Source organism: Candoia aspera, chromosome 1, assembly GCF_035149785.1.
Source record: "Candoia aspera isolate rCanAsp1 chromosome 1, rCanAsp1.hap2, whole genome shotgun sequence".
Taxonomy (NCBI): Eukaryota; Metazoa; Chordata; class Lepidosauria; order Squamata; family Boidae; genus Candoia; species Candoia aspera.
The window spans coordinates 195,950,867-195,966,870 of NC_086153.1; the positions used below are offsets into that span (position 1 = coordinate 195,950,867).

The 16,004-nt window shown below is 40.3% G+C and overlaps 1 protein-coding gene across 1 annotated transcript in view; it reads left to right on the forward strand.

Moving 5' to 3' along the window:
• Positions 1 to 16,004, forward strand: part of LOC134507533 (sodium channel protein type 1 subunit alpha) — a 96,431-nt gene that overhangs the window by 19,630 nt on the left and 60,797 nt on the right. The window contains exon 2 of the mRNA XM_063318235.1: positions 10,964 to 11,279. Coding sequence (XP_063174305.1) covers positions 11,016 to 11,279 — 264 coding nt within the window. The 5' untranslated portion in view covers positions 10,964 to 11,015. The remainder of the gene's footprint in view (positions 1 to 10,963; positions 11,280 to 16,004) is intronic.

Sequence of the window (16,004 nt, forward strand, 5' to 3'; positions counted from 1 at the left end):
TCCTTCCTCAAACTAAGCCTTGAAATAATAACATTATTTTCTGGAATTCTTTCTCACAAATAGCTACAATCCCTTTAAGTCTGTTAAATGAATAGTAGAGTTGAATCAGAGTTTGTCCTTTGACAATTAGAAACAGGGATAATTAAAGCAAAGCCTGTCAAAACAAGTGCATTATTTCCACCTCTGTTTAACAATTGTGATGAATCACAAACTGCCCTGTCATTGTTACATTCGAAGTGCTGATCCATCCCAGATTCTTAACTCCACTCTTGGATCTTAATCTTTGCTTTCTCTCTTTCTGAGAGACCATGCACACAAGCACACACCCCTCTGCACTAGATAGAATATATATAATATTACAAGTTAGGGATCCTGTTCTTCAAACCTCAGTATCTTTATATGGCTTTCCCTGAATGCAGATGTACTCCTTTAATGGTAGGGGTTGGTATGCATCATCTTCATAATCTGTCCATTATTTAGCCACTGTTGGTTGAGAGTATTCCAATAGCTATGGTTTTCCAAAGGCAAGGAGATAGTACCTCCTGGTGGTGTATATAAGCAAAACACTACACAGAATATGCACTGTGTAAAAATAAATACCCTCCCCCAACACACATCAAAGAGGGGTGGTGGAAGTCTTGTACACAAGGGCATGACAAAATGCAACATCTCTCTTTCTCTCTCTGTCTCTTTCTCTCTCTCTCTTTGAGAGTTGAATGGAAGGTGGATTGTACATACTATTCTGATAGATCCAAAGACAATGAAGTCCCTGATTTGCTTCTTTGAATGTATAAAAAAGCAAGTGTTGCTACCTTAAAAAGCTCCCAAGCACAGCCTCTTTCCACTGCAGTCATTTATTGTAGGAGGAGTATTGCAGAAAAACACAGCAGCATCCATCAGACCTTCCCTGGTAAATTCAACAATTTTGTTGGCATTACAAGATCTTATCCACTGATCATATAATATTCAAAACACCTTTAAATGACAGTACAATGTGTTTCTTCAATAAAACGTGTTGGTCTATTTCTATTTTCTACAGCACTGTGATTAGAAAATGTACGAATGCAACTAATGTTGGAGGGGGAGGCAACGTCTAGCTGTAGATTTTGTATTAATGAAAATTTAGCTACAGAATAATGGTAATGATAATGATAATAAATCTTATGCATCTAATTCATTCTCCTGATATGTGTTGGCAAAGCAAGTGGCAGCACCAATTCCAGCCCCAGAGCAGCAATCTCAATCAGCATGCTTGTACCAACAGATGCCCTCTTCATTTGACTCAGTTCAGCATTTTACATTCCTTTTCTGATAATTTATCAAGAACAGTCCCTAGATTGTTCCTGAAAAATCAATGTTCCTTTTTTTGCCTTTTGCCTAGTGTTATCATTGATAGAGTTATTAGTAGATAGTTGAATAGAAAACAACAATATTTTATCTCCAGCACAAATACATATGATACATATACATAAAGACTAAAACTCCATCTAGCCAGTCATGCACTATTTTAGGAAATGGAGTATATTCTGAACTGTGGTTGCATACAGATAAAGAATTAGGATTTTCTAACATATTTTGAATTTAAATAGCAAATATAGTCTTGGCTTTGAAAACAGTGCCAGCACAGTGCACATCAGGCAAAATATAACTGTTAACTTGGAATAAGAACTGCGTATCACAAGCCTGTCCCTATTTTCATCTATGCAACCTTTGCCTGTAAGTAGTATGCCCTGAATTTGACTGAGATGGGAAAGGCCAGTTTAATTTAATCTCATCCAGCATCCTATTAATGGAAAGATTTTTCCTCTGGTAATAAGATGCAGCTATTTTTGTGCCTTCTTTCCAATATATTTGGAAATTAACTTGGAAGACCTGTATGGTTTATTTGTACATTAAACCATAAGTTATTTAGGCTATTACGGAACTGACAGTGCAGCCCTTCTATCTCAGGTGACTGGGAAAATACGGAAAGAGTGCCAACTCTGTTTTTTTTTAAATCCTACAGTGAAAGGTAGGAAGCTCAGAGAAGTAATTAAGTACTGTAATTTAAATTTTTTTCCTGAGTTTTGAACCAGCAACCTACTATCCACAAGGCAAGAATTACAGCTATTGTGCTATTAGAGACTTATGAAAAAGATACATCTAAAAGACATTAGAAGGAAACAAGTCAGAAGAAAGATTTTTTTTCTTAAAGCTGCTTGTTCTTATGTGAATGTTTAGGCTTTACCTTTGTGTCTATAAATTCTATTTATACAAACTGTGGTGGTGAAGGGTAACCTTCCATACACTTATGAGATGTATTCACTACCAAACCAATGAGATGCTCCCCACATACATGTGGACTGCTCCAAGTGCCCTTGTAGGAAAACACTCACAGCAAGCTGAACTGATCTGGAGTGGTGACAGGGGGAGGAATCAGACAGGGTCCAGTGGCCCAGTAAACCCAATTGTTGATATTTGCTGCCCATACCTCAAAGATAGTATAGCTAGCATGCTGACCTAGGAGGAAAGGAGAAGTAATAAGAAGGTCATCCAGACGGGTTTATCAAAAACATTCCAACCTCAAATTGTAATTTACACTGTGTCTGCCTTACGACTACATACTCGCACATATAGAATTACGTCTTTCCATGATGTCGTACCCCCAGGAAGAAAAGCAATTGGCCACGGCTTTCCTGGAACAGAAAGGTGGGAGGGCCCAGGAGCGGGAAATTCACCAATGGGAGGACAACGTAGCCTGCAGTCCAGACTGAATGCCTTGCAGTCTTTGGCCAGGGTGTCTCTACCCAGATAGTGTTTTCACACCAGTGTGGGGTCAAGCTGGTGTGACCACAGGAGAGGAGCAACTTAAACAGTAAGTGCAGATACATGCCATAGAAACTCCCCCAGTTACCCATAGGAAAAATTCTCCCACGCAGAGGCAGTGCTGGAGGGCCCAAATAGTGATCTGAAAGTTTGTGTGTCAGAGAGAGGGAAGTGAGTCTGAAGACTCAGTCTGGGTAGGGCCTGAAGCTTAGTTTATTTCTGCTTAATGAACAGAAATACCTATCCTTGCCTAACTGAACAATTTGGAGAGGCCTAAAGGCTGCATAATAAAGCTATGCGTAAGTCCAAACTCAGCTGGGAAGTAGAACTAAGCAAATAATTGTTTCCCCCAGTTTAGAAACCAATTCTTTGTTTCTTCTTTCCACTAAGTTCTGGATCAAAAGTCAGGCCTCTAGATTAGTGTATCTCAACCTCGACAACTTTAAGATGTGTAGACTTCAACTCCCAGAATTCCCCAGCCAGTATTCATGCTGCCTGGGGAATTCTGGAAGTTGAAGTCCACATATCTTAAAGTTGCCAAGGTTGAGAAACCCTGATTTAGATTCTCCAAACAATGGAAGATGCAGCTTTGGACAGGCAGTGCTTCCCTTCAGACCACCTTCCTTCCATCATCCTTTCTTTCCCCTTGAATATTGGAAACATGAAAGCCTGCTGCCATTTTGTAAATGCTTATATTAACCAAAAAGGTGTTTTGCCTTAAGAGATATTCTGTGTACTGATTCAGATATTGTTCGTATTGTATTACAGTTGGTTTATGTGCTTTATTGCTTTTTTTTATTACATCTTCATTTTATTTGCATTCAGATTTGTGTGTGTGTGTGTGTGTAATTGTATAAACAAAGTCCATGTCCATGGAGACAAATTTCTTCCTAAGTTTGTTTAGGATGGCAACTTGTATAAAAATAGGATTGCAGTTTGTACAATTTGAAAAAAATGAAACATTATTTATTTATTTTCTATCCCGCCTTTTTTATTTTTATAAATAACTCAAGGCAGCGAACATATCTAATAGTCCTTCCTCCTCCTATTTTCCCCACAACAACAACCCTGTGAGGTGGGTTGGGCTGAGAGAGGGACTGGCCCAAGGTCACCCAGCCGGCATTCAGGTCTCAGGCGGGACTAGAACATTAAACGTATCTGAGCTCATTTAGGCTTCAGAGCAATTTATGTTAGGATTACCATAGACTCTGTAAACATACCATTTCTGCCTATCCACTTCCTACCTAGCCATGGCTGAACTGAAGTAAAAAACTTGGCCATTTCATTGAGTCTGTAGTATATACTAGTGTAAGCCTCATTAAGTGCATGGGGATTTAATTGTGAGTGAACATGCTGATGTGACAAGAAAGTGAGATGAAAAGAGGTAAAGAGCCATGCTCAGTTCCTGAACACATCCATGCAGCATCCATGGCAGTGGAGTGGGAAGGGTTGACCGTTTCATATCAGTGGCATAAATTAAACATTTCTGTAGAAATGTTAATAAATCAACTCTTTCTGTAGTTGATTGTGTTGCAGCCAGAGACCCTAAGTATTCCAAACCCAGCAAGACCCAGAACGCAGGGGACACCTGGGCTAAGACACGTAGTTCTGAGGAACTTATTTCCTTTAATAGTGGGTAATTGTGTGCTGCTTTCTAGTCCCTTATTTTTTTATTTAGTATTGGCCAGAATGTTAAATTAGTGTCAGGGAGCTCTGAGTTCAGGTCAGCCCCAGAAGTTCACTGGGTAACTGTGGTCCAGCTAGTCCTGTCAGCTCAACCTACTTCACAGGGTTGTGGTTGTGTGAAAAAAATAGGAAGATACAGTAGATTGATATGTACATCACCTTAAGCTCTTGTAGGAAAGGCAGGATACTAATCTAACACATAAGTAAATACTATTATTATTATTATTATTATTATATTTTTATCCCACTTTTTAATATATAACTACAGTGACTGTACGTCCTTCATTATAAAGGACAGTCCTTTATTTCAGAAAGCCGTCGTTTGGATTTATTTATTTTTCAAAAACTCAGTTTTGTCCTTTATTTTGGTCCCTTAACTTTTACCATACAACTTAATGCACACTTTCACATTCATGGGAAAATTATGGAAACTGAATTGTCTTTTTAAAAATAAATTTACATATACTGTTTGATTTTAGATATTTTTATTAGAATATGTGTTATTGTAAAGTTTTTCTTGGTTTTGCTCTTGAATTTTCCTTTATAAAGCAAAATTATAAACAATTTTTTTTATCCTTATGAACTTCTTTCAGATTTGCCTGTTCTTCAGGTTTATCCTTTATTTTTTGCAAGAAAATATGATTACTGTATATATAACTCAAGGTGGTGAACATACTCTTGCCTCCTATTTTCCCCACAGCCACCACCCTTGGAGTGAGAGAGAGGGACTGGCCCAAAGTCACCTAGCCGGCTTTCATGCCTAAGGGAGGCCTAGGACTCACCATCTCCTGGTTTCTAGGCCAGCACCTTAACCACTACACCAAACAGATTTTCAGAGTTTGGAGAGGAGAAAGCTTATGAGAAGACGTTGTATGAGAGATTCTTTTAACTCTCTCCATTCTCTGCCCTTGCTACCTTCTTGTGTGAACTTTTCCGCTCTAATGATGCTTCTGCATAGTGTTTCAAGGAGGAGTTTTCCCTAACCTATTAGGACATACCTCTGAATTACAATTCTGTCCAAATTACGTCTTCCCCTGATACTGATGGCTTCATGCAAGAGATCAAGAAAGTTAAAGAACTTGTTTTTCTGAACATTTCTCCTGCTCCAGACTGTCTACCATGTGATGGGCTACAAGGAAGCACAAAAGGAACATGCCCTTTCAGAGACCATTGACTTCTATAAAATGCAATTCTCATTATTGGCAAAATGGGCATCTATATAGTTTTGTACAATTAGTTAAACAAAATGGCAAAACAAAAATCCAAAAAACTAATAAAATTAATTAAGCCAATATAAAAAGGCAAAAGACAAAAAGCTATCATGCTAAAAATGCAGTACAAGCCAACTGATAAAATAATTTTTAAAAGAGAAGCTAAATTAGCCAAGAATTATGACAGACAGACAGACAAAAACTCAAGGCGGTCAACATACCTAATACTCCTGCCACCTATTTTCCCCAAGAGAGCAACCAAACATTGAAGAGCAATTTCAGAGCCTCATTTTTATCTGACTTCGAGCTTTCTTTGCACTTAGAGAAGCCCCATTCAGATATTTGCCTAAGCCGACAGCATCATCATGGCCTTACCGTGCCTATATTTTTCCTTTTAGTTAAGCAGCAGCAGCTTGAGGTCACAACAGCTAGTCCAGTGTAGTGCCTATGCACAGCAGTGTGGCTGTGGCCATCTCCCCAGATGTCTGCTTGGTTCCCTGCCCCACCTCATATTTTAACATTTTAAACTGGGGGGAGGGGGAGGGAGAGGGAAAGAGACTGCTCTTTGTTTCATAGCATGCCAATTTCCCATTTAATGTTTTTAAAAAGAAAACATTATTGCTGTAGAGTAAAGCCTTCAGCACCATCCTTATTTCCAGGAATATCTCAGGTCCACATATAGGACTCAGAGGCATTTTGAGAAAATCAAAATAACAGATGGCACCAGTCCATTGCTCTGGTTGGAAGTTTTTACTACTTAATTTAAACTTACCTAATTACACAGAGAAAACAAATAGGTCTCTTCTGCAAAGGAGTTTCCAGTCTAAAACAGAGGACCAGTTTAAAAATGATGTTCAGTAGCCTTTAATACGACAAGTTTTACAAGCTTTAAAAAAAAATCTTTTATACACTTTTATAGTTTGTTCTTTTTTCTTTAGTTCTGTTCTCTATCTATTCTATATTCTCTTTTTTGTATCTTAACTATATTTTGAAAACAATAAAGTTCTATAAAAAAAGAATTCAAAATAAAATAAAATCCTGGGTGTTGGTTTCATTTTTGAAACCTCCTCTGCCCCTCAGATTTTCTCTGAAGAAAAAAAAATCTAGATGTAATAAAACACCATCAAAAATTGAACTTCAAGACTCATTTGGTGTAAGTCAAGGGGGAAAGCAAAGACTGATAATGAGCCCCACTACTGGAAATGATTCTTATCTCTCTCAGCCCAGCCTATCTCACAGGGGTGTTATTGAGGAGCAAATAAGGAGGGAGCACTAGATATGCCACCTAGAGCTCCTGTCAGAAAAGGGGGATAAATAAATGAACAAAATAAACTTGTAAGCATATACTCCAGGAAAACAAAGGCAAGTTTACTACGTTAACCCTGGGATCATTTATAGGAATGTATAAATATGTATAAGTACAACTAAATACATGTGGATGAAGGACATGCTGGGACCAACCTTTTTTCCTTCAGGTTCAAATTCCCAATCGTTCATGAGACTAAATTCTGTGCAATTTCCTTACCTGGTTCTGCCATGGAAGAAGTGCCAGCTGAGCAACAGCTCCTGCATAGTTTGTTACAATAAGCAGCAAGGCAGAATTGGTGGAGCTGTTTAAGGGGCTTGAATAATCAGTAGCACCTATTAACTTTGGGTATTTAAGAGGATGGAAAAATAATTTCAATCATCCTGTCTTTTTTTGAGAGTTTGGGAGTCCCATAATCCCTAGCCAGAGCTAAGGGTCAATGGGAATTGAAGTCCAACAGATTGGGTGTGTGCCAAGATGGAAGTGGCTGGTTTACAGTAAGCAGGCAAGAATAGGCCCTCTTTCGGTCCTTCAACCTCCAGGGGTTTGAAGGGTGATGGACTCTGTGCTGCTTTGGCCCTTATCCCACAACTTGACAAGGTTACTGTTCTAAGATTTTCAACATCACCATTTCGGTTAGAGCCCACTGCCTTCTGGATATGGGATTGTGGGCAGGTTAGGAAAGGAAAGGAAGGAATAGTGGGTGAGTCTGAAGATAGCTTATCTTGCGGGCGACAGTTTAGCCTCAATGGGGAAAAATCTGGAACAAAGCATCTCAAAGTATTCCAAGAGACTTCACCTTAATTAACTCACTAAAAATGTGGCTGGGGAATTCCTGTTACTGTTTCCAAGATTCTACGTTGACCTCAGACAAGCATTCAAGAGATCTTCTAGACATCTTAGTCTTGCACAGCTGAACATTTCTAAAGGCACTTCCTCACTGCCATGTTAAAAGGACCATTAACCAGGTCCTGAACTGGCAGAAAACTGTATCGCCACAAAATTTGCTGTCCCCATTGCCAGTCCCTATCCTGCAAGTATTGTCTATCATTTGGTTTGCTGCTGAATGTTGACATCTTGATTTTGCTTCATACAGTACATGTTAAGCAAAGCAATTGATAAAATCCTCTGGGTGCTGCCTTCCTGCTCTCTGGATGCTATCAACTGGCAAGAAATTGTCTGGCGATCAGTGCAGTGATGTTGGGATGGGGCTTGGGGTATCTGTGTGTGACAAGTCTTAACAGGTGGCTGGACCACCTCTCCTGCTTTGTTGTATAGGTCAAAGCAGGTCAAACCCAGAATACATAAGGATTGCTTAAACCTGTCTCTCTCATAAGCTGAAAGCACATCATTCAGACACAGCAAAAAAAAAAAAAAAACCGGTTGGCAAGGCATGTTCATACTGTGATTAAAGGCCCTGCTGAGTTTATTTTGGGGCTGTGGTCAGAATCAAGTACTGTATAATATTGCTTTGTAGCAGCTGCCTGCTGCTACAAACTGAATACTTGGAACAAATATCACATTTGTCCAATGAAAGTTCCAAACCAGACTTTCGTAAAACAGCAAGAATTAGGATTTTCAATTACCTGATAATGAACTGGACTCCGATATTATTTAAAATGATAGCAAAAATAATATATTTTAATAATTTAATTTACACTAAGAAATCTGGGTCGACCATTTTAGTGCCATTACCAGTGACTGCTTGCAAAATTAAGAATTAGAGAATTCTTCTACAGAATGCTCCTGCTTAGTTTCTCTGATTTTTAAAACAATATCATAGTTCATAATTCACCCTTTGATGCATCCATAATAGTATGTTCCGTTTTATGCCCTCAGCTGAAACAAATGCAGGCACTATGTATGGATGCTGAAAAAGGATATTAATTAATAACTGTAACTGCATCTACTATGCCACTTACACAGTACCATCAACTGCTATGGTTTCTGTGAGAAAATCGAGGTGATCTTCCAGACCACTCTGATCATATTTCATGCTTATTGATTCTACCTGGTTCATAGTCTTAACATCTGAAAACGTTGAAATTGTGTTTTGAGTGGAATATTCCTCATACACTTTTAAATGTTTATTCAGATGTTAAACCTGAACTATACTGAAATGGATCCACTTAACAGATGCGGTTGAGGGAGACCTTCGAAATCCAGCCTTTATTTATTCTGCCAGTGCATTAAGGATCCATTAGCTGTTTTTGCAGCGTAGGGCTTTTCCCGCTTCCATTAAGGTTTTTTTTTTTGCTTTGTCTCCAAACACTTGCAACTGAGAGATCAAGATCGATAAAATTATCTTACATAATTCTGCAAGTTTTTTACTTTATTTTCCCTTTTCTTTCCTCCTCCTCCTTCTCCACCCCCACCCCTTTCTTCCCTCTCTTGTCACTCTGCTTTGCCTTCTATTTTGCTTTCAGTATCATTTCTCAGCTCTAGTGATTGGTCTCCCTTCTGACCAGGGTTTGATTTTGTGCTTCTCTGCTATTCTTTCCCTTTGTCCAGCTCTGCCCCTAATAATCACATTCCTACTTCAAGGCAGGCTGCCAATGGTGAGACTGCAGACACAGAATTTTAGCCTCTAGAGGTGGGGAGATCTTTGTTTTTCTCCTGCTAGGCCTCTGAAACCTGGGCCTGCAAAACTAAGAAAACCATTCACCAGCATAATGGGTGCAGGGCAAGCAGTCCTTCCCACCACTTGCTGGCTTCCCCATGTTCCTCACTGCTTTGCTGACCTTTGGCCACATGCTGTATGTATGTATGTATGTATGTATTTATTTAATTTTTATCCTGCTTGTATTATTTTTATAAATCACTCAAGGCAGCGAACATAACTAACACTCCTTCCGCCTCCTCTTTTCCCCACAACGACAGCTGTGAGGTGAGTTGGGCTGAGAGAGAGTGACTGAATTATGACAGTATGTTTTATGATAGTATGATAGTATGTTGTGACTGAATTATGATAGTATGTTGTATTCTTCTTAGGCACATTTCCAAAATAGTATATTAGTCCCATTAAAAGAAGTAAAGCCATCTTCTCGCACACTGCTTTTTACAACTGCAATAACCTTGAATACTCAGGAGTACTGGCCTGTAGGAGCCGCATTAAATAGGGTTGTATTGTTGTTAATGAAAATATGTTTTCCCCCACGTATCAACTTGATAATGCTTTTTTATGGCTGTAACAAATAGACAATATAACATCCAATGGGTACTCTGCCCCCTGACCTAATTCTGAAAATCACCGACAAATCCTGCTGAAAGCAAATACAGGGAGAAATTGCTGAATGAAACCCTTTTGTAATTAACAATTGTTGTTTAATTAACTATTCCTTTCCTTTGGGCTTCTATAGTGGAACAACTTTCTCATGTTTTATAATTAATAAAATACTGTTTGCAGTTGAAGTGTGTTTGAATATTGTCAGATAGCACAATCCTTCAGGTTACTTGCAGCTTAAAAATGATCAGCTTTTAGAATGGGCCTTTGATAGAAGTACAGCCAGGAAGCAACGAAGTTCATAACTGCTATTTACTGCTGTTGGGAGATCCACTGGGCTTCTAAAAGAGCCTCATGGTAGAGTTCTGGTATATTTTGACAGCTCCATATGAAACAGATTCAGCAGATGATGTCTTCCCATCCCTGAATCTTCATGCCAGCCAAAAATTTCTCTGATCAATTTTGACTGGTTAGGTCACCATTAAAGCTACAAAAGTTTGCCAGGAAGGGGGGAAAAAAAAACAGCTAACAATCCTATCAGCCCATAAGAATTACTGTCAAAACTAGACAGTCTGAATATTTAAAGTCTTCATTTTGTCAGTCTAAAATATAATTATTTTCTTCCATATTGTATTGTGTTAGATTAATGAAGATGTGATGATTTTTTTGTTGATAAACTCCTTGGTCACCTCTGATTTTTAATCTTCTTTCTTGTTTTTCTCTTTCCTTCAGTACTTCCTTATGCAAGAGAATAACTAGTAATTAAAATGTGCAGGATGACAAGATGGCGCAGCCAGTGCTTGTACCACCAGGTCCGGACAGCTTTCACTATTTCACCAGAGAGTCTCTTGCAGCTATTGAACAACGCATTGCTGCAGAAAAGGCCAAGCAGTCCAAACAAGACCATAAAGAGGATGATGAAAATGGCCCCAAACCAAGTAGTGACTTGGAGGCTGGCAAATCACTGCCATTTATTTATGGTGACATCCCTCCTGGAATGGTCGCTACTCCCTTGGAAGACCTGGATCCATTTTATGTTAATACAAAAGTGAGTGTTTCACATTGTCCTTTGCATCACCACTTTCTCTCCTATTGAGTGTCTGCTGTGATAGTCTCTCTTTTCCTCGGGTCAATTTTTCTGCAGTCAGTATATAATCTGCAGGTTGTACAAGGTTCCTTTTGAGATCTCTACAACTGGTGATATACATCTATATGTTTGGATATGAAGAATTGTTATACTGCATAACTTTATTTATGCTGTATGGGAAAGTGATCCTAGCAAATCACTGAAAATGTGTATTTCAAAGATGTCTAAGAAAGCTACCCAACAAAATAAAAAGAGAGATCACAATGAGTGAGTAATGTTAGAAGACATCCATAAATGAGTCTAAAAACTATAACCTTATATTAGATTATTTGTAAGTGAAGTTGGACCTTTCTTCAAGATGGAGATTGTGCTGTTCTGAGATTGGCACAGAGGCCCAGGCCTCTGAAGGCCACCAGAGTAACAACTTGGCATTCAGTAGCAGCTTGTAATAAGTCCTCCTTCATCTGTGATTTAATCATGGATGAGAGGACTGATTTGGTGTGTATACTGAGAACTGGCTGGGCATGTGGGGAGGGGGGTTCCTCTCTCTGAAATGTGCTCCACCCTCAGGGCAGAGGTGGTGGAGAAGCTACGGTCATCTGGTGGCTTTCAAAGGTGCTGCCCTGCAGATAAGTAGATACAAGATCCTGTTTGTTAAGTTGGACTACAGGGATCAGTTGGGATTGTTGCTCTTGTACCAGCCTCCCTGCTGTGTTGCAACCTCCCTGCCTGAACTCTTTGACTCTGTGGCTGGGCTGGTGATGGTGTTCCCCAGGCTTATGATCTAGGGGAACTTCAACTTGCCTTCTCTGGGGGCAGAGTCTGAGGTAGCTGGGGAGTTCATAGTCATTATGACAGCCATGGACCTGACCTAGGTCACTGAGGGCCCAATGATGGTCACTTGCCAGATCTGGTTTTGTGTCGGAACAGTGGTAGTGTGATATGGAATTGGAGGAGATCACCATCGCTCCCGTTATGGTCAGATCACTTTCTGATTGCCCTGGAGCACCTTGGTGTGCTCCCCTATTTGATTGGTCCACCCCAGGCAACTAATGGAACCTACTGGGTTTCAGAGAAGCTTGGGTTTGTTCCTGAAGGTCTGGGGCACAGTCCGGCTGTGCCTTATTGCTGCTTGGAATGAGAGGGCTGCTGGGCTTTGGATGAGATCTCCCTCCTCTCATGGACCCTTGGTTTACTGAGAGATGAAGTGTGAGAAGAGATGCCTAGAGCACTGGAGGACAAGGAGTGAACCCAACCAAGCATGAATTAGATCCACTATTCAGGCCAACCTCATGGCACCAAGGGTGGCAAAACATCAATATTTTTCCACCCTTATTGTGTCCACAGCTGCCCATCATCCCTGTTTATAGTGACTGAAGATGCAAGGCATCTGTCAGATAAAGTCAGATTCGCTCCAGGTTGGACTTCAGCCTTGAGGGGGATCCTGTGGAGCTGACTGAGGCCCAGTCTTACTGGTTATTGGGGATGAATTTGATCCTATTAGTCTGATGGTCAGGGTCAGGGTTCTTGGAACTGTTAGTGTGGCCACTTATGTGCTGAACCCATGTCCCTCCTGGTTAGTTAAGGCTTCCAAGGAGACAACTTGCAGTTGGATACTAGTCATGGTGAATTCTTCCTTGGGAGAGGGGGTGGTCCTGCTGTTACTTAAAGAGGGAGTGGTTTATCCCCTCCTCAAGTTACTATTACTAGATCCAACCATTTTGGATAACTTTTGTTCTATCTGGATTATCTGGACCCTTTCCAGTCTGGTTTCAGACCTGGGTAGGGACTGAAATGGCATCACTCACGCTTGGGATGACCTCTGGCAGGAGTGGGATGGGAGCAGTGCATCCATCCTTACTCTCCTTGAACTCTCAGCCCCTTTTGATACCATCAATCATGGTATATGTCTGGACTGACTTCAGGGTTTAAGAATGGGAGGCACAGTTATATGCTGGTTCTCTTCGTTCCTCCAGGACCAGTTCCAGTTGGTTTATGGGGAGTGGGGGAGAGATCTATCCCACAGCCCCTTCTCTGTGGGGTAACATAGGACTTGGTGTGCTCCCCACTCCTGTTTAACCTCTACATGAAGCCACTGGGTGAGGTCATCCGACAACATCTACATCTCTGCTGCAGGCCAACCAAATGATGCTGTGGAGGTTCTGTCTCAGTGTCTGGAGGATGTGCGGGTCTGGTTGGAGAAGAACAGGCTTCAGCTCACCCCTGGCAAGGCTGAGGGGCATTAGGGTCCCCTGGATCTAGTATTTTTTCATATTTTGTTCTGGATGGGGTTGCATTACCCCAAGCAGAACTGGTGCTCAGTCTGGAGGTTCTCCTGGATTCACAGCTCCTGTTTGCTCTTCTTGAAGACCAGGTGGCAGCCATGGCCAGGGGTGGGGGTGCTTTTGCACAACTTCATTTTGTGGACCAATTGTGGTCCAGGGAGCTCACAGCCACTCACATCTTAGTCACCTCCTGACTGGATTACTGCAATGCACTCTAACTGGGGCTGTCCTTGAAGACTAACTGGAAGCTGCAACTCGTCCAGAATGTAGTGTCAGTTATGGGTGCACTTTAGTAGACTCATGTTACACCTCTGTAACTGCACTGACTCCCAGTGTAGTTGGGATTAGAATTCAAGGTGCTTGTTATCATTATAAAGCCCTCCATAGCATGGGGCTGATTATTTGTGGGACCACCTCACCCTGGTTGTTTCTATCCATCCCACCAAGTCTGACGGAAGGAACACACTCCAGGTTCCCTCAGTTAAAAAATCCATCTAACAGGGAGCCTTTTCGGTCTCAGCATCTAGACTCTGGCACACTATACAACCTGAACTTAGAATGGCCCCAACTCTGCTGTTTTTTTGCAAAGTGTTGAAGATCTGGATGTGCTCCAGAGCACAGTGGTTGAAAGGTTAGATGGCCTGTGAGATGTTATTGTTGAGTGTTTATTGGCTTTGTTTCCAGTGACGCACTTTGTAGTCATCCTCTTTCCCCCTCCTAGGCCTTAGTAATGACAGTGAGGAGCAGCACTGCCACTTCCTCCATTTCGTGACTGATCAGGGGGTTCTTTTTTTTTTTTACCCAATGCCCCATAATGAAACAAGAAGAGAAAAAGGAAGTAGGAACTAAGTGGTTGATTGTTTTTGGGCTCCCAGTCAGAAGGAGAGTTCATTGGCTCAAGGACAGCAAGGAGAGGACACTTGCTGAGCAGCACAAAAATGGTTGTAGGGGCAGTCAGTGGCTATATGGAAAAGGATAGACTGACTGGAAGCTCATCTGACCTAGAATTTTCTAATATTAACGTATTAGATCCCATGGTGGCCTTTGTATAAGTGCTAATTATTTGGAGCTGAGTTTGTCATAAATCTGGACTGTTGAGCTGGGATGTAATGTGCAGCAGTATCACATACATTGCATTGCCCCTTAACTTCCCCCATACTCTTACAGTACATGTGGGTTGGGGCCCTCTCTTGATGGGACTTTCACTTGACCCATCTGCTATTGGATTTTATATGTTGCTCCTAACACAGATCTATATTATTTTGCTCTTTTAACTTCCCAGAATAACAGAAGATACACGAATCACTGCCTGGGAGTTGAGAATTTGATTCTATATATATGGTAATTGACAGTGATGTACTTTTAGCCTGTGTAACTTTTCATACACCTGTAGAGGGGCAAAGCTCTTTTCCATAGACCAAATAATGCCATCAACTTTTCTTTCAATTTCTCTATCAAAATGTCCATATTTTTCTAATTCTTTTGATCACTTAGCTGAATTATTTATTGATAATAGTTATTCTGTGTAAAGAACAAGCCTTTCATATGGTTTGGTTCTTGACTCTGGAAGTTCACATTGAGTTTATTGTTTAGACACAAACTTTTAGCTCCAGAGATGCATGGCTTAGTTTACAGAAAACCAACTTCCTGTATAGACAGAGCAACATTTTTTCCTTCAGCTACCATTGTCGCTTCTGTGTAGTTCTCTGCTCCATCAGATAGTCATTCTTCTCCTCCACCCCTGACTTCATGCATCAGGAGTACAAATCTGGAATTATGATAGTTAATTCTTGAGTTGGGTGTGCCCCATGGATTAATCCACTATTTTAAAATCATTCCCTATGAGACAACATTAGCACACTGCTTTTTTACATTTTGAGTAATACAGCCGGCAAAGCTTTGGAAAGTAAAATCTTCACACTAAATCAATACCTAAGATGATGAAGCTATTTATATAAAGGTGAAGTTTATGTAGTTGTTTACATTTATACCTCACTAAAAGGGTCTAATAGCTGTTAAACATAAATTTAAAATATACAAAAACATTTTATCCAGATATGACTTACTTTCCACAAAGACCAAATAAAAACAAGAGCCTGCTAAAATTAAACAAAGAACAATTGATAATCAATGCAAGAGGCCTAAATGTCTGTCTGAAAAAAGTGGGTTTTGCCTGCTGACCGAAGGCCATCAAAGAAGGAACTAGAGAAGCTCACTCAAAAGTGAGTTTGGAACTTTGTGTAGGAGTCAATAAAAAAGCAACATAACTACAAACCAGTTAGTTTAATGTCTGCATCAGGCAAGATAATAGATTGTCATGCCATAGTCTGCAGACACTCAGAAACAAATACTACTATTACCAAGTGCCAGTATGGATCTGTCAAAAGTTGTCAGGTCAGTA